General features: G+C 36.6%; 1 protein-coding gene across 12 annotated transcripts in view; it reads right to left on the bottom strand.

The window, feature by feature from the left end:
- CHD9 (chromodomain helicase DNA binding protein 9) overlaps positions 1–18558 on the bottom strand; it is a 234466-nt gene that overhangs the window by 33942 nt on the left and 181966 nt on the right. For all 12 annotated transcript variants that reach the window (XM_078438705.2, XM_078438709.2, XM_078438704.2 and 9 more), the window contains 7 exons: positions 13804–14000; positions 13136–13335; positions 8352–8511; positions 7824–7913; positions 3049–3152; positions 2458–2575; positions 1776–1833 (listed from right to left, as the gene is read on the bottom strand). In XM_078438705.2, coding sequence (XP_078294831.2) covers positions 1776–1833; positions 2458–2575; positions 3049–3152; positions 7824–7913; positions 8352–8511; positions 13136–13335; positions 13804–14000 — 927 coding nt within the window. The remainder of the gene's footprint in view (positions 1–1775; positions 1834–2457; positions 2576–3048; positions 3153–7823; positions 7914–8351; positions 8512–13135; positions 13336–13803; positions 14001–18558) is intronic.

Genomic DNA, 18558 nt, shown 5'->3' with positions numbered 1-18558 from the left:
GCTAGCGGCTTTCCCTGGTGACCTCGCCCTTGGGTGGTTGTCTAGTGAAGTGCCTCCAGTGAGACACTTCCCCAGGAAAAGGTCCCTTGGCAACCCTGGAGGGTAGACGTCGGCAAGTTCCAGAGGGTGGATTTCCAGCAAGTTTCGCCACCAATGAGGTGTGGCCATGCCCTCCCAAAAAAGTGAGGATCTCAGCCCTGCTGGACATGGGGCTCTTCCCTAGGTGCTCTGCATCAGCCCTCAGAAGAGTACCCACTCCTCCATTCTTCAGCATTCTCTTTACTTCTTATCAGCCAATCTCTCATCACTTTAATCCACCGATTACAGTCAATCATTCTACAAACCTTCCCTGTTCAAATTGCTATGTGGTCTCTCTCTCCTGATTGGGCTAAACTGAGCCATTGTGCCGCACTGTGGATCCTTTCCTCATATCTATTTTCTAAATAATGTCTTCTCTCAAGATCTGGGTCTAATCTGCCTCTCCAGCACAATGTTTAACCTATTTGTTGAGTTTTAACTTCTAATGACTGTATTTTCCACTTCTCAAGTTTTACATAATTCTTTTTCCATATGTCCCTATTCTTTTAAAATCAGATCCATCTTTCTTTTATTCTTGGATCTTTCTTTAATGTCTTTAACCATTTAAAAATTACTTATTTTCTATTTTAATAGATCTATATCAGAAGTTCTTAGAGGTCTAATCCTGTTCTTTGTTGTATTTGCTAACATTTACTCCCGGTAAATTGTTCCTCATATTTTTAAAATTTTTGGATTTTGACCTCATTTCACAGAGGGTTTTATCTTCAGGACCAAGTATAGTCTACACTGAAGCTGTTTTTTTTCCATAATTCTTTTTCTTTATGTTTCTACTAGGTATCTCAGGGGTATTACAGCTTGGGATCCTTTTATGTCACATTTTTGGCTCGAGAGTTCCTGGACCATGCAGGTGATGTAAAAGAAATCAAACCATAAACTCAAGAGAAAGCAGGCCTATGGCTAATGAATTCTCAGGGGAAACAATTTTTTTCCCTATCCAGAGTCCACACTGTTTCTCGGTGCTGTTTGTCAGAGAGTGCTTTCCTCTGAGGGTTTTCATTTAGTATAGGATTTCCATTCTCACTGCCACACTCTGGCCCTCACTCTCACTTGTCCTCATACTGCCATCAATATCCAAGCCCCTTGGCCACAAAGACCAACACACCTTACCTGACAGTTACCACACCATCTAGTCCTTTACCATGCCCTTGTTAAGTACTACAGAATTCCTCATCCTTTTTAACATCACTTCCCCCAATCCACAGACTCTTTTCTGTATTTTCACCAACTCTGCTTCTTCCTTTTGACTTTCTATAAACAGAACACATAGAACTATGTTTTCCCAGCTCAGAATTCCTCTCCTCTCTACCTTCTACTTTAAACCCTTTATGTGGGTATAGTTTCTATCTGTTGCCGTGTACTTTTAGTATCTACTTGTCACTCTCTGCTTTGGGATTTCTGCCCCAACACCGTGCTTCTTAGTTCCTAGCACTGCAGCACGTGGGCAAGCTCCACTTCATCCACACGTCCACGCCAGCCTCCAGCTTGTCTAGAAGGGAGATCAGGCAAATTCTGAATGATTATTTGTGATGTCTGTCAACCTAAGTGGATCACTAACTTAGCTGCTCTTCTGAAGAACAGAATTAGGTATAAGGAAAACATGAAAGAAAGAAACAGCAAACAAAAGAAACCATGGAGTAACTAGAATTGAGGATTTTATAATAGGATCCAAAGCGTACCTCCATATCATCTTTAAAGATAGCTGGGGCAGGTTTGTATTCTGGATCTTCCACATCCCTGTTAAAATACCAACAGATGCCACAATTACTGTACTGGACTTAAAACTTCTCTTGATGGGACAAATGGGAGTCTTGTTGCAAGGACCTTTTAGTGCGTTTTCAGACTGAAATTTCTGTTCTTTAGCCTGAGGACTCGAAGCCACAGCATGAAGGTGGTTCTATGGCAAGTCAGAAGAAAGCTACCTCTAATGGACTCTTACTACCAAGTTCACTTTTAAATGTGGTAATATTAACCTCAACATAGTCTCTTACTTTTCTCTTTTGGTAAGAAAACAAAGATGGTAAAGGCCCTTACTTGTTACAATGAACAACATCATATTTCTCTTCAACTGTAATATTCTTAGCTGTCTTCTTTCCTCTTATGCCCTCAGAATTTTATGGCCTTAATGGCCATGACCATTAAGAATGGAAAAATGAAGGACTCATCACAAGAATGGGTATGGGGCAGGTCCAGCCTCTTCCTTGATCATACTGTTGGATAAGCACTAACTTATCAGAGTATCATTAGTTCTTTCCGATTGTAAACTCGGAAAGTTTACTTACTTAAAGATAAACATCACTGACAGAATATGTGATGTTGATAGAGATACATGGAGAAACCAAGACCCTGAAGTGCACATACCCATCCATATAATCATTTGCCCTCTGTTCTGCAGCAACTGCTTTCTCATCAGGTTTTCCCACTCTTTCCAAGAAGCATAATGCTGGGTCTGCTCGGATAGTGTTATATTTTTCATAACCTGGAGGGATCACCAATTGTGAAAGTAAAAAGGATAAAAAGAAAAAAGATGTATAAATATAAGCATTCCACACATTTATGGTAGATAATGTTCCTGGACTAAATGGACTATATATTAAAATGATATACATTAAGCATGTTTTCCAGAAATTATCACAAATTACATGATCTGGCATGTGTATATTTAAAACTTTAGATTAAATTTATCAGTTAAAGTGAAAAGAGGAAAACTGATCACACAGAACACACTTGACCTAAGAACTCTTCCTGAGGGGAAGTTATGTGAGACTTCTGCCACCCTTTCATGAAGAAGTGTAGTGACTGACAGACATAATTTGGTGGTGTATGCTGTACCTGATATTGATAATAATATGAGTGTTTCTGGAATAAAGCTGTAGGTGGAAATCAAACTGAGAACTAGTTGAATTATATTATACACAGAAGACGACTCTACCTACCTTACTTCTCACTTACCATGTTTAAAAACTCCAATAAGAAGGGACTTATCAGCATCAAAATCCCACCATTCAGCAGGAACTTCTGAGTGGTCTGGTTCTGGGACCCAAACATCAATGTCACTTTAAAAAAGAAATCACGATATGGCACTATGAATGATTACAAACAAGTTAAAGAGGAGGCAAAACTTTACCTAGTTTGTAAACAGCATTATGGTTTTTAGGAAAAGATGTTAAGATTTCATTTCATTGATCTTTTTGTTTTCCATAATTGCCACCGATAAAAATTACAAAATCGCACAACATAGTTAGCATAAAATGAATTAATATTCCTAAACTCAACAGAAGAAATGTTTCAACAGGTTTACTTTACTCTTAACGAAGCATATTCTTTCCACTGATTTCCTTTAGATACAAACAAAATGTTTTATGGGAAAGTAGAATCTTATGTCAGCAAACAGCCTGACAAAAATCAGCTGGCTCAAGTATTTCATTTTGTACACCAGCAGACTGAGGCCCTAGAAGGGCAAATTAATTGCTTTGGGCTGCAAAACAAGTCATATCTCTTCTGGACTGCTATTGGTAAGAAAATCCCACTGAAAAATTAAGCATTGCTTACAAGTAAAGGAAAATGGAAAGTTGTTTTTTTTTTTCTTTTTTAAGTATTTATTTATTTATTTTGAAAGAGAGAGAGAGGAGGAGCAAAAGGAAAGAGAGAGGGAGAATCCCAAGCAGGCTCCATGCTGTCAGTTCAGAGCCCGATGTGGGGCTCAAACCCAAGAACTGCAAGATCATGACCTGAGACAAAATTAAGAGTCAGATGCTTAACCAACTGAGTCATCCAGGTGCCCCCATTTTCATGTTTTATTTACTCATAAGACTTAGAAGCCTTTTGTTTTCATGGCCATTGTCCTTTATTTCCACTATATTAGTGGTTAAATATTGGGTTCTTGTGAACTAGCCCGGGAACATATTGACCATTTATCAGTTTCTTTCTTTTTTTTTTTTTTTTAAGTTTATTTATCTATTTTGGGAGAGAGAGAGAGAAAGCAGGAGAGGGGCAGAGAGAGAATCCCAAGCAGGCTCAATGCTGTCAGTACACAGCCTGACACAGGGCTTGATCTCACAAACTGTGAGATCATGACCTGAGCCAAAATCAAGAGTTGGACACTCAACCAACTGAACCACTCAGAAGCCCCTATCAATTTATTTCTATATGAAACGTTATTTTGAGTTTCCAAAGACAACCAACTTACAAATGACCTTGGGCTACACAAATTATTTGTAAGTAGGAAACTCCTCACTTTTTCAAATATATCCATATAGGTCTTTGTTAATTAACTTATGAAATTTTGGTGCCGAGGCAAGATGAAATTCTACTTCATTTTCATTACGTTTTATCGTATCTGATTCTTTGAAAACTGATAAATGACGAACGTCAAACAGAGAAATTCTCAACTAGAATTATTTGATTTCCTGAAATAATTTATCCTATCCAATCTCCATCTTCTTTGTTGAATAAAATACAAGAATGATGCTTGTGTGTGAAAATTAATGACATTTATTTGCTAATTCCTGTCAGACATAAGTTGTATGTTAGGCTAAGGGAGACAATGGCTTGAATCACTATGGTAAATAAGTAAACATTTCAGTCCTTCCATGTATGGCAGATTTTCCTTTTTAGTGGTGTTGTATGTATTACTTATAAAAGGTTTCTGGGAGAGTAGTAATTTCACATGATAAGCAAAGGAAATTATGTTTGCAAAATTAAAAATGCTCTTTAGTAGTTGTTTCATATTCCTGAAAACAGCTATATTACCACAGCATTCACGGAACGGATTTATTATAGTTTTTAGTCCTTTATTATATTGTCATTTTTTAGGCATGATAGTTATATATAGCATACAAATAGCACTTTGAATGTTTTAATCAAATTATGAATCAAAAACTTGCCATTTTCTGTGGTGCTTGGGTGGTTCAGTCACTAAGTGCCTGACTTTGGTTCAGAACATGATCTCACAGTTTGTGAGTTTGAGCCCTGCGTTGGGCTATCTGCTGTCAGCACAGAGCCCACTTTGGATCCTCTATCCCCCTCTCTTTTTGCCCCTCCCACCTCATGCTCTGGCTCTCTCTCTCAAAAACATTTTTTAAAAACCATGAAAAGTGGATAGGAAATTACTTTTTATTTTTCATAAATCTTTTGCCAGCAGAAAAAAGTTTTAACCCAAGGAATATGGAGAAAAGGATGTAGACCTTTCTCTAGATTCTTAAAGGAAATTATCTGCACTTAAGTAACATTATTACCTCTAATCTTCTTTAAAAAAACCCAGAAGGGCTGCAATCACAGTATTTTCTAGCTTAATGAAGAAAAATAGAGAAAGAATGATTTTCCCGTGATTTGGTCAAAGTTGAAAAAATGATGAGGAAAAATACAGTTACAGAAGATATTTATTTTTGATTCATTTCCTGACCAGGACTAAAAAGTGTGAGAACCAAAAGATGAAGGCAGGAGGAAAGAATTTAAGAGGGTCAGGTAGTTCCCCTCACCAACCATCAGGTGGCACTCTAAGCTCAGAACACTGTGACAAGCATCGGAGGTAGAAAGATTTCCTACTTGTAAAGAGCATATACCTACCCTGTGTTTGATTTTAAGTGACAAATGGATGTTAAGTGTTTGTTCACTGCTAGGGAAAGGACCATAATGAGGTGCATGTGCTCCTGTTGTTGATTTCTGTTTTTAAAGATTCAGTTCACATGCTGTCTCTTGCATAAAACTGTCTTTAACTTCCCCAGGCCAGATCACTCATTCAAAATATATTTAAACAGCACTCATTAAGTGCCAATAATAGCAATAATAAGGCAGACACTTCCTGCCCTCATGAAGAGGTACCTGCACTACTGCATGGTGAATGGTGTGACAGGGTCCTCTGGGTACGTGCCTGACCTGGAGGCTGAGGTGATGCCAGCTGAGCAGGAAGAGCCCGGAGAATGGAGGAAAGGGGGAAAGGGAATGTTCCAGCAAGAGTGCAAAAGCCTGGAGGCGTTGGTAATCATGGCACCTGTGAGAAATGTGGACCTGAAGTTCAGGAGAGAGATGTGAACTGGAGATAGATCTGGAAGACCCTTAGTATAAAAACAAAAACTGATGGGGCACCTGATGGGGCAGTTGCAAGAGTGGGCAACTCTTGATCTTGGGGTCGTGAGTTTGAGCCCCACATGGGACATACAGATTACTTAAATAAATAAAACTTAAAAAAAAATTTAAAAAACACCTGACACCACAGAAGAGAGACAGCATCCAAGAAAAGGAGGTGACAAGAGGGCCTATGAGAAGGCATTTAAGAGGGGTGAAGAGGAGCCTGCAGAACAATAAGCAGAAAGAAGCTAGAAAGAACACATCCAGGTGAATGCTGCTACAGACACATTTTAAGGAGGCAGTGGCCAACAAAGGTGAAGTCAGATAAGCAGTAGGGTACATCCGTGTGTTCAGCAGCAAGCTTACTAGTGGACGAGTGGGCAGGCAGAAGAGAGCGGGTGGAAGCTGAGCTGTGGGGGAGTGCGTAGGAAATGGGAGAGCAGAAAAAGGAGACACCAACACAGAAATCAAGGAGAGTGATAATACAGTAGCGTGAGGAGACACAGGTCCAAAAGCACTGTGTGTGTGTGTGCGTGCGTGCGTGCGTGCGTGTGTGTGTGTGTGTGTGCCTGGATCTATGCTGAGGGAGATACAAATATGTTAAAATCCAAATGAGAAGTTGGGGGCCAGGGGGAGATTAATGAAAGAGGAAATGTAGGGATAATTCACAGATCACAGTTTCTCCACAAGTGGAGGCCAAGGGAAAAGAGGGGTCACTTGGTCAACAAATATGTATTGGGTGTTATTATGTCCCAGATTCTAGGGGCTGTGAAAAAATGATCAATACGACAGATAGCATGTTTAACCTTCAAGCAGCTTAAACTGTAGTGGGAAGAGAAAGACAGACAAATAAACATGACTCTAATAAGCATTTCATAGGCATTATGAATGAGATAAAGTAAGGTTACGTAGTAGCGAGTGACTGCTAGGCTTGCTTTAGCTAGGGAGGCCAGGGAAGGCCTATCTGAGGAGGTAGACGCTGAATGGAGGCCTGAATGACCTGAAGAGACAGTTCTGGGAAAGCTGAGGTGTAAGAGTGTACCAGGAGGCACAGCACAGAGTGAGCCTGACGTGCTGGAGGAACAGAAACACCAGTGTGGCTGCAGCATTGTGGGTGAGGGACAGAGCGCTGAGGAAAAAGGACAACCGGGTGGGTATAGTTGCATGAATGCCTACAGAAGACAGTATTACAAAAAAATTAAAGAAGACAGCATTTCAGGAAGAAGAGAGAAGTAGAATAAGGAACAAAGAGACCAGGGTGTCGGACAGATCATATGTGGATAAAAGTCAGTCACCATTCTTCCACTGGGTTAGGAGGGAAAAAGAAAGAATGAACACAGGGAAGGTTCAGTTTTAGATTTGGTGGCAGGAAGCTTGCGGCTGCTGTTGTTGTTGTGACAGAGCCAGATGATGATGGTGATGATGGTGATGATGATGATGATGATGACTGATACTGCTATTAGTGACAGAGCCAGATTGAGACTAACAGAGGAAAGGCAACAAACTGGCAAGGGTGAATTCTGTAAATTTGGTAGAATTTTCTTCTTGTGAACTTCACTGAGTAAGCAGCCACTTTGATAGACAGTTTTCTGGTCATAGAATTTTTGCTATTTTCAGTATATTACTGAAAATATCAACAGGTTATTTAATTAATTTACCTTGCATCAACTCCATCAAATACTTTCTGACACTCATTTCCAATGACTTCTTGCTTTAGATAATACAGCATTCTTACACGAAGCAAAACCCTAAAATGAGGGAAAGGAAATCAAAAGACACAAAGATATTAATCATTAAAGAAAATTCATCCATGAGGTTAAAATTGGAAAAGAATTTGTACACAGAATTTTTGTAATTAAGTAATTACTTCTGATTAAATAAATCTCATTACTACCATATATATAAAACAGGTTTCTCCAAAATCTTCACAATCATCATTATTTAATATCCAAGTAAGATATAATGAGATCATTTGGAGGCCAGTTTTATTTCTCTCTCTGTTGATGAAAACAGTGACACAAGAGGTATATACCATGATTTGCTGAAGGATACCCTGTAAGATTAAGATTAGGATTGGTCCTAGACCACACTGTCTCTGTACTCAAAATCAGCATGTTTTAAGATTTTTAATAAATTCAGAAATATAAACTTCTAAAGAGTTGTGTTAAAAATACCCTACTACCTACTTATTACAGTGATGTTTTATATGTTTTTTGTATCCTTCATCTTGAAGTAGCTGCTCAGGATTATATTTTCGAAGCCATTCTGCTTTCTGTATATCAAATGAGCTTGTTTGAGTCTTTACTTTCTTCCCTTTTCGACCCCTGGGTACTGGGGCTGACAGGCCTGTTAAAATGAGAAGGACACGTGATATCAGGGATAATCTGTAGAAAGATTTGCAATTTGGCACATTTTTTTCAACACAAGAAATTTCTGGAGACTTTCAGAGGTCTGTGCAGGCTGTATAGAGATCTTTAAAATATTAATGGTAACATGGGGCGCCTGGGCGGCTCAGTTGGTTAAGCCTCCGACTTTGGCTCAGGTCATGATTTCATGGTTTGTGGGTTCGAGCCCCGCGTCGGGCTCTGTGCTGACAGCTCAGAGCCTGGAGCCTGCTTCAGATTCTATGTCTCCTTCTCTCTCTGCCCCTCCCCTGCTCACGCTTTGTCTCTGTCTCTCAAAAAAAAAAAAAAAAATGTTTAAAAAAAAATATATTAATGGTAACAATACTGACCCAATCGCAAGGTAAGTTAACATGATGATTATACACACATATTAATAGTTCCCCACAAACACCCAATAATTCTGTATCTGAAATTAATCACTGTAATTTCCATTTGTTCTAAAACACATTATTTGTTTTCCAAATGTAAAAACCAAAAGCTAAAACCTGTACCTCTGCTTTGCTTTCAGTTTCTTTAGTTACAAAATAAGCTTTGGCCTCTTGATTTTCAAAACTGCATTAGGTTTAGTCATTGTGGATTCCTGATTAAGAGAGCTATATTCATTTTATGTGATACTTTTGTTGTGAAATATTTCTTTTTCTTTTACTATTTTAAAGTAATCTCTACACCAAACAGAGGGCTCAAACTTACAACCCCAAGATCAAGAGTCACATGTTCTACTAACTGAGCCAGCCAGGCGCCCCTGAAATATTTCAAAACTACAGAAAATATATTCCTACTCTTAACCTTAGCATATTCCATATTTGGTCAGTATTTTATTAAAGGAAATGAATACGCATAGTTGAAGTTCAATTCACTCCTTCCTTCCCAGAGATAATCACTACCCTGAATTTGTCTTTTCATTCCATGCCTCTTTGTATTCTTAGGTCGGAGAAATATTTAAGTTTACAGACATTGTATTTCACATGGAATTCTGCAAATTATTGATTACTTTGGTATTTTTTTGAGATTTAATACTTGCTGACTCACAAGGCTGTAATTTATCCATTTTAACTGCTGTTAAAAATCTACTGTATGAGTATCACTGCATACCACCACCTACCTATTAAACTCAATGATGCTTGAGTTGTTTCACTCACAATTTTTAACAATTACTAAAAAAACAGTTTTGATTCCTTTCAATTTCTATCTCGTATCTCTTTTCCTTGCTGTCCTCTACCAGCCAGGAATCTTACCACAACGGTAAACAGAAGCATGCTGTGGCCTGTCCATTTCTTCTGACAATATTGGCAATTTTGCCTTTATATTTTGAGACTGTTTTGTTTGGTGTATAAAGTTCATACTTGTTATATCTCCTTTTATGGATCAGTCATTTTATTACTGTGTAGTATCTCTTGTTGGTACTAATTAATGCCCTCCACCTTAAATTGCTATTCTGTTCTATGTTAATACTGTTCTATATTCCAGAGTCCTCCTCACTCTAATTTGGAAACCAGTGCATAATTAAAAATATACATACTTAAGTTTTCCTAATAAAACATGTAGATATTCCATATAAACTTCTCTTTAACAAAACTGCTTCAGATTTCATCACATAATCCTATTTACTTTTTCACTTCTGCTACATGCTAATTTATAATTTACACGAGATCTGTTGTGCTTGACTATTTCTACAGCACCTTATTCTTCCTCCAAAATCACAGTATATTTGAAGTATCTTTAAAGATATTAATGCTGGTTTAAAAAAGTTCTTTTCCTTGCATAGTCTTTATTTCCTCCGAGTTCATTTAGATGGTTTGTTTCTCGTCTCCACCTCTCATGTTGGAAACTTTCCTCGGGTGTCTGGTATCCTTGGTTGTTTGCTCATATTTGAGACAGACCAAAAAGTTGACACAGATGGTCTGACGGGACTCACTGAAGGGCAATCTGCTGTTATCCTTCATATTGTTAGGTTTTGCCCTGATCAGACTCCGCAAAGAAAATTCTTTAGTTTTCTTCCTTGAGTATGACATTGTTCAATATACATACATTCATTCGGTCCCCATTTAGGAGCTCCATACCTCAACTACCAATGCAACCCAGAGACCCTCCACTTCACTCTCCCTAGAGAACAAACTTTAAGTCATTTTTCATCCTGATGACACAGAACTGAAGAGGATATTTAGCAATCTGAACTCTGTTTAAACCACTTGTAGTCAAAACCTCTGTCCTTTACACCTACTTTCAGAGGTTCCTGATATGTCACAAGCTGAAACTTTTGGGTAATCTGTGCAGCAAACCAGTCGGTCGTTGCCTTTTCCTACTGCTGACCTAAGATTCAACTCTCTCTGGTTGGTTGAGTTAGTCACCACTCACCTATTTGCTTCCAGGTTCCAAAACTGTGTTGCTATTTCCTCTCCCATTCTCTCTCTTCTTTTGAGGGTTTATGCCTATTTACTTTTTAATTATGGAATTAAGCATAGTCAAAAACAGATGGAGAAATATGAAGGATCACAGTGTCCTGTCATCCAACTTTAATAATTATCAGCTCATGGTCAATTTTGTTTCATCTATACCCTGTTCACTCCCCAACCTTCTATGTTATTATTTTTTTTCTTCTATATTATTTTGAAGTAAATCTAAGACACCAATCATTTCATGAACAAATATGACTATCTTTTATTTATTAATTTTTAAAATGTATTTATTTAAGTCATCTCTACCACCAACGTGGGGCTAAAACTCACAATCCCAAGATCAAGAGCTGCACTCACCTCTGACTAGGCCAGTCAGATACCCACCCCCCTTTTAAAGTTTATTTACTTAAGTAATCTCTACCCTCGATGTGGGGCTCTTTTAGCGATATATAAAAGACAAAGCCTCCTTTAAAAAAATAACCATTATCAGCCCCAAGAAAGGCAAATAATACTTCCTTAATACTTGATATTCAAATTTACTATTATCTAAAAAAGATAATTTTAAAAAATCCCCTGGGCTGTTTGTTTCAACCAGGAATGAAATAAGACCCCCACAATGTAAGCAGTTAAGGACTCTTAAATCTTTTAGGTTACAGCAGAGTTTTCAATCTCGGCACTGTTGGTATTTTGAACTGCATAGTTCTTTATTGTGCAGGGCTGTCTATACCCCCGTGCCCTCTACCTACTAGATGCTAGTGACATGCTCAAAGCAGTGACAATCCTAAATGGTGGCAGGACCGGGCACAGAATCATGTCTGGCTGAGAGCCATGGGTTTTGGATAGCCTCTTTACCTGCCTGCCCCCACTTTGTTGAAGAAACTAGGACTTTTGTCTGTGGAATTTATCAAGTGTAATGCCTTAATTTTTTTTTTTCTCTTCACTGACATGTAAGTGGGGTTTCAAGGAAGAGTGAGATTATATTTGTGTCCATCTTCCATCCTTACCTGAAGTCAGTTCTGCACGTTACTGATTTAATTGCCTGCAACTAAGACAGCCTCCAGTGATCACCCTAATCTAAAATAGGTGCTTTCTGTTTTCTCCATTTCAGAAGTTATTTTATTTACCTCACAGTACTTATCACATTCTGTAATAATTTATCTCCTTTCTTATTATGTCTATCTACCTGGCCGGAATGCAAAGTTCATGATGAGCTCAGGGATCTTGTTTCTTCTTATCTTCCCACTACCTTGCATGAGAAGCACACAGTAGACACTATAACAGGTATGCGTTGATTAAATAGAACAAAATTGTAACACAACTTTCAGGGCGTAGTAATCTTTTTTATCTTTACAGAAAAATCAATTACTTTATGCTATGAAAGAATTACTTTATGCAGAAAAGAATGTTCTATTAGAAAGGATGTGGAGAAAAAGGGACTTATATATATCTTATATATACAATTTACAGTTGTAAACTGGTATAGTCATATCTGATGGCAAATTAAAGTATTTATGAAAACTTAAAATGTATACATCAGTGTTTCTCAACTTTAATATACATACTAATTGCTAAGGAACTTGTTAAAATTCAGTTTCTGATTCAGTAAGTCTGAGGCCCAAGATTTTGTACTTCTAAGAAGCTCTCAGGAGATGCTGACGCTATTAACCCATAGACCACATTTTAGGTACTAAGGATGTACATAAGCTATCCTTCGACAATTCCAATTCATGGTATTTATTTTAGTGAAAGGTTTATTCACATGAACAAGGATAAACTCAGAAGGATCTTCACTGAAACTTGTTTTTTAATTCTCTACAGTGAGAAATGGCCTAAGTGCCCATCATTAGAAGCAGATGCTAAATAAACTATGGAATAGCAACACTATGAACTACTAAAAAGGAGTTTTAAAAATGAGATAGATCTATATGAACACGGATGAGGGAAGACTGCTGAGACAACAACCTGCAAACGGATTTATGTTGGATCAATAACCAAACCGCACGTAAACCTGTATGTGAAACCCAACCAAACTGATAACACTGGTATTTTCTAAGTTGGAACTTGAACTGATTCATTAGTGTTAACTGTACAGTGCTTCAACACTTTACAGGGTACTATGGTGCCACCTATATAACTAAACACAAATGTAATAAGAAAGAATGTTCTTACCCAGATGATTTTGTAGCTCTCGTGTCTGCCCATCTTCAGTTGGAGTAATGAGATCCCATATGAAGCCTTTAATTTTCTCATCTCCTCGGTAGTGAACAAGGCAATAAGCTAAGAGGGCTCGGCAAATTATTTCTACATCATGCTCATTCAGCTGCCTTTTAAAACGGCCATGAGACAGAATCTCTCTCCATCGGCCCCATCTGGTTAAAAAAGGTAAACTTACATTAATATTTAGTCAAGTTCTAGAGAAAAACAGAACTCATGGATAAAAGGCTTGAAAACTACAAAAAACACATTTGTCATGAATAGGATTTACCTAATAAAGTTTTTCCCCTGAGTGTAAAATGCAGAACCATGGTATAGTGATTTCAAGTGTGTCTTATTCAGTAATGGATAACAAGATTATCCATTTTATATTATTGAATATGCAAATCTCAGAAAAACAAGGAATTTGACTTCAGTGATACATTTATAATTTAAAACTTAAGGATACTCCATCATTCTGCTATTAAATATATGTTAAGCATATAAATGTAGGGTATTTTAAATCTACTTAAAATAGATTTTTATTGATTCTAACAAGATGAAAAAATACACTAGAATACAGTGTACGTTTTCTGTAACTTTATATAGACTATTAACAAGAAACATTAAAATAATTTTTTTACCCATAAACTAGAAGATTTTTCTCTACTCTAAAGCATTCAGTTCTTCCATAGCCATTGGAACGATCACAGGGTCTCCGGAGTTTGGGCTTTTCATCCCCTTCACTTTCGGCTTCAGATAATTCCGCCAACTCATCTTTTGTGGCACTAAAGGGTCTTGTTTGCTTCCTAATTCTTGGAGTGTCAATAACCAAGCTGTTCTGTAAAATTGTTAACAGCTATTACTTAAAGGTCCTTTTACTATTTTGTTTATAACAGTGTTTTATATCTTCACCTTTCAAATTGTACAAACAATAAAATAATTACAAAAAGTCAGAAAAAGAAATTACTAACAATTTCATCAACCTACCAGATCAACTTAAAAATTTTTATATTCCTTTAAAATGCTTATTACCATACACATATAATATTGTGACATCACAGTCATAGGATGAAAAGAATTTGGTATTTGGTCTTATCATTAATATGAGAGTTATTGTGTTATGCTTTATATAATAACCATAATATATTTTTAAACTATATTTATGCATCTTAGTTTTCTTTACCTAATTCATAGTTTAGATTGTTTTCAATTTTTTTTCGCCTTATTTTTAAGTAGGCTTCACACCCAGCGTGGAACCCAAAGAGGGGCTTGAACTCACAACCCTAAGATCAAGACCTAGGCTGAGATCAAGAGTTGGATGCTTAACAGGTTGAGCCCCCCAAGAGGCTTCGTTTTCAATTTTTAAAATACATAATGCTAAAGTAAATATTTGTTTAAAAAAATTTTTTTTAATGTTTACCTAGTTTTGAGCCAGAGAGAGGCAGAGCATGAATGGGAGAAGGGCAGAGAGACAGGGAGACATAGAATCTGAAGCAGGCTCCAGGCTCCGAGCTGTCAGCACAGAGCCCGACGCAGGGCTCAAACTCATAGACCATGAGACCATGACCTGAGCCGAAGTCGGATGCTTAACCGACTGAGACACCCAGGTGCCCCATTAAAATAAATATTTGTAATCTAAGTTTATCCTAAAGAAAAATCCAAAAAAGGGAAATATCTAGAAATACCAATACTGGTCAAAGGATTTAAATATTTTATAGACCCAAAAACATGTTTTAGTCCTTTCCAAAAGAGTTATATTAATACACAAAAAGCAAGGTAATTAAGTGTATGAACCTCACCATGTTTAATTCAGTATAACTCATTCAAAACAACTTAAGTTGACATGTTTTTTACCTTCAATGAAATATTTCCAAGTTAGGAAGATATTCTTTGAGAACATGTAAAAAGTCTGTTTCTCCTTCAATTTTGCCCACTAATTTTAGAATTCATCAATGGGTCTTGTCTGCTACAATTATTACTGTGGGCAATATATGGTAGAACTCTTCTCTTATTCCTTCTATATTTGTTAATCAGCCTTTTTTCAGTAAGAAAGAGTTGTCCTTTTGCCCCACCCCAGCTTCTTTAAAGACAAAAAAAAAAAAAAAAACAACCCTAACTGTATTTTTTGAGTAAATTTTCAAGTCTTCTGCCCACAATCTTTTGAGGTTTGATGTATTTTTGATCACCTTATATGAGCTTTCATATAATAACAATATTGACTTTGATATAAATTTCTGCTATAAATAAGTCTCACCAGTCTAACTGCCCTTTTATTTTCCATTAAGTACTTTGGAGTACTTAATGGAAAAAGTACTTAAGTAGTCTTATGTATTTGCATATGTCAAACATTTCCTTTGTGATTTCTTTCTAATTTAGAATGTTTTCCCACCAAGTATTTGATAAAACAGAAATCTAGTTTTTCCATTTTTTTCATGCTTTCAAAGAATTAAAAAAATTTTTTTTATTGCAAATTGGAGTTTACTTGGTATAGAGTATATCATTATAAAGTTCCCCCCAACGCTAACTCAATATTCTAGTCATGATTATTATATAATGCCTTTTTCTCTAATATTTCCTTATTAAAACTTATAATTTGATCTTTTTCTGTTATTTTGTTCTTACTCTTTATATCTTTTTCTCAGTAGCATGCTGTTTTAATCATGTTTATAATACATTATGTTTTAATAGATAGTAAATAATGCTAGTCTGCCTTCTTTGTACTTCATTTTCAGAAAACCTTTAAATGTCTTTTTCAAAGCATAAATAAGAAAATGTAACTGTACAAGTATTAAATGAGTAAGTGCTTATAAAAGTTTATTTATAAAGTGCTTAACTCCCCAAGGTAATATACAAGGCCCTATAATGTGACCCGTATCTATGGTCTCTGACCTTGCCTATCACCTCCTCACTGCCTACACTACCATGTCATTTCTATTTCTGGAATACCAGAGCTTATTTCCACCAATGGCTTACTGCCATTCCCTGTACCTTGAAAGATTTTCCTCATGTCTTTACATTATTGGCTCTTTCTGGTCATTCAATCTCAGCACAACTGAGAGTGACCTCCCTTGACCACGTCGCTTAATGCTGTCTCTACACCTCCCAGCATTCTCTGCCATCTGTTTCATTTTCTTCCCTCTCTGAAACTATCTTATGCACTTGTTTACTTCTGTCTCACCTACCAGAATTCATAAGTTGTGTAAAAGCAGTGGTTGCTTTGTCTTGGGCACACTGTCCCTAATGTGAGAATGGCACTTGACTCATAGTTGGATGAATGCATAAATGCATACAAGTGTCTCTGGATCCCCAAAAGAGACTTTTGAAAACTCACAAATATCACACTATAGGCAGTGTTCTATATCTCCCTCATATTTTAAATTTAACTGTGTTGGAGCTCTTTCTATATCACTAGTACATAGGGATCTACATGATTATTTTTACTTATTGAATTAGACAGTAATGCATGCACTAATCCTCTATCGTAAGAGGTTTAATTAGTTTGTAAGTTTTTTCTAAAACAAAAAAACGTGGCAATGAACATCACTGTACTGTTGTTATCATTGTACCTGTATGATTATTGCTGTAAGACAGGTTCCTAAAAGTGCATTTAAAATAAACATTTAATATTCTTGACAATTCATTTTTCCAGGGAAACTTTACATATTGTCTGGTTATATGAAAAAACTGTTAACATTTTGATTTTGGTTGCATTTCTATGTTTATAAACTCTTTTTTTAAATTTTTTAAAAATGCATTTATTTATTTTTAACAGAGACAGAGAGATAAGAGTACGAGTGGGGGAGGGGCAGAAAGCGAGGGAGACACAGAATCCGAGGCAGGCTCCAGGCTTTGAGCTGTCAGCACAGAGCCCAATGCAGAGATCGAATCCATGAACCACGAGATCATGACCTGAGCTAAACTTGGAAACTTAACCGACTAAGCCACCCAGGTGCCCCTATGTTTACAAACTCTTAAAATGCTTAAAATATGTAGTTTTCTTGCCAACTGACAAATCTCCCAATTAAATTTGATAATTTACTTAACTAAATCACATATATCTGTCAGTAAGTATACTCCTAAGTGTTTTGTATCTTTTTTTCCTTCTGTGAATAGATGTTTTCTTCCATTATATTTTTCTACTTCTGTTAGTACCAATATTTAAGAAGGCTAAGTGGTGTATTTATCTTCTATCCAGTTAATTCATTAAACTCATTTATTTATTTTTAAATGTTTATTTTATTTGAGAGAGAGAGAGAGAGTGAGAGGGAGCGAGTGAGGAGAGGGGCAGAAAGAATCCCAAGCAGGCTCCGTGCTATCAGTGTAGAGCCAGACATGGGATCTGATCTCATGAACCGTGAGATCATGACATGGGTTGAAATCAAGAGTTGGAGGCTTAACCGACTAAGCCATCAGGGCACTCCTATACTTTTAATGAGTAAAAAATTCCATTGCTTCCAGATTCCACTGCCTTTTTATTTTTATTTTTTTTAAATGCTCATTTATTTTTGAGAGAGCTCAAGTGTGGGAGAAGCACACAGAGGGGGACAGAGGACTTGAAGCAGGCTCTGCGCTGATAGGCTGACAGCAGCAAACCCGATGTGGCTCCAACTCACGAACTGCAAGATCATGACCCAAGCCCAAGTCGGATGCTCAACCAACTGAGCCACCCACGTGCCCCTCCATTGCCTTTTTAGACATATAAACATGCCATATGTAAATAATGATGTTTTTATAAATATCGTTTCAAATTTACTTATTTAACATACAATTACACATATTTCTGAAACACATTAAATAGTAAAGATTGTGTATGGCAGTGGTATTATTTCTCATTGTAAAGTTTTACATTTTAATTAAAAAGACTATCTATTAAAATAGATCCCATGCACCAATGCTTAATATAGAATTCTTTTAATCATTTAGCAGTTATCTTGCTAATAGATAAGATTCACAAACATTGATTCCTATACATAATTAGACAGGTGTCTTATGAAGTAAACAGTTATGTTATTATTAGTTCTACAAATTGTATTTTAGCTTTTTGGCCCTTTCTTAGCTCTAAGTAAAGTTAAAAAAGAAACAGTTTTGCCACTTTCTTGACTGTTTTTTTTTCTCCTTTTGTATCTGACTGGATCATCATTAATGGGAGCGGACTCCAAGGAAACAAAGTTAAAGAGCAAAATAAACATAACTGATCATGTGAAGACATTTTACAAATTAAAAAACACATTACAATTTTAAGAATATGAGTATCCAAACTTAAATTTTCCCTGTATTACAACCTATCATGATAGATACCAGACGTATTAAATTGAAGCAGTGCCTAACTCAATATATGATCATTCAGATACTCCACATCAATTTATTTATGAAGTAAATTTATTTCAGTAAGTACA

Source organism: Panthera onca, chromosome E2 (assembly GCF_046562875.1).
Source record: "Panthera onca isolate mPanOnc1 chromosome E2, mPanOnc1 haplotype 2, whole genome shotgun sequence".
Classification (NCBI taxonomy): Eukaryota; Metazoa; Chordata; class Mammalia; order Carnivora; family Felidae; genus Panthera; species Panthera onca.
The sequence above is the reverse complement of the archived record's forward strand: the minus strand, read 5'-3'. Positions and strand labels throughout refer to the sequence as shown.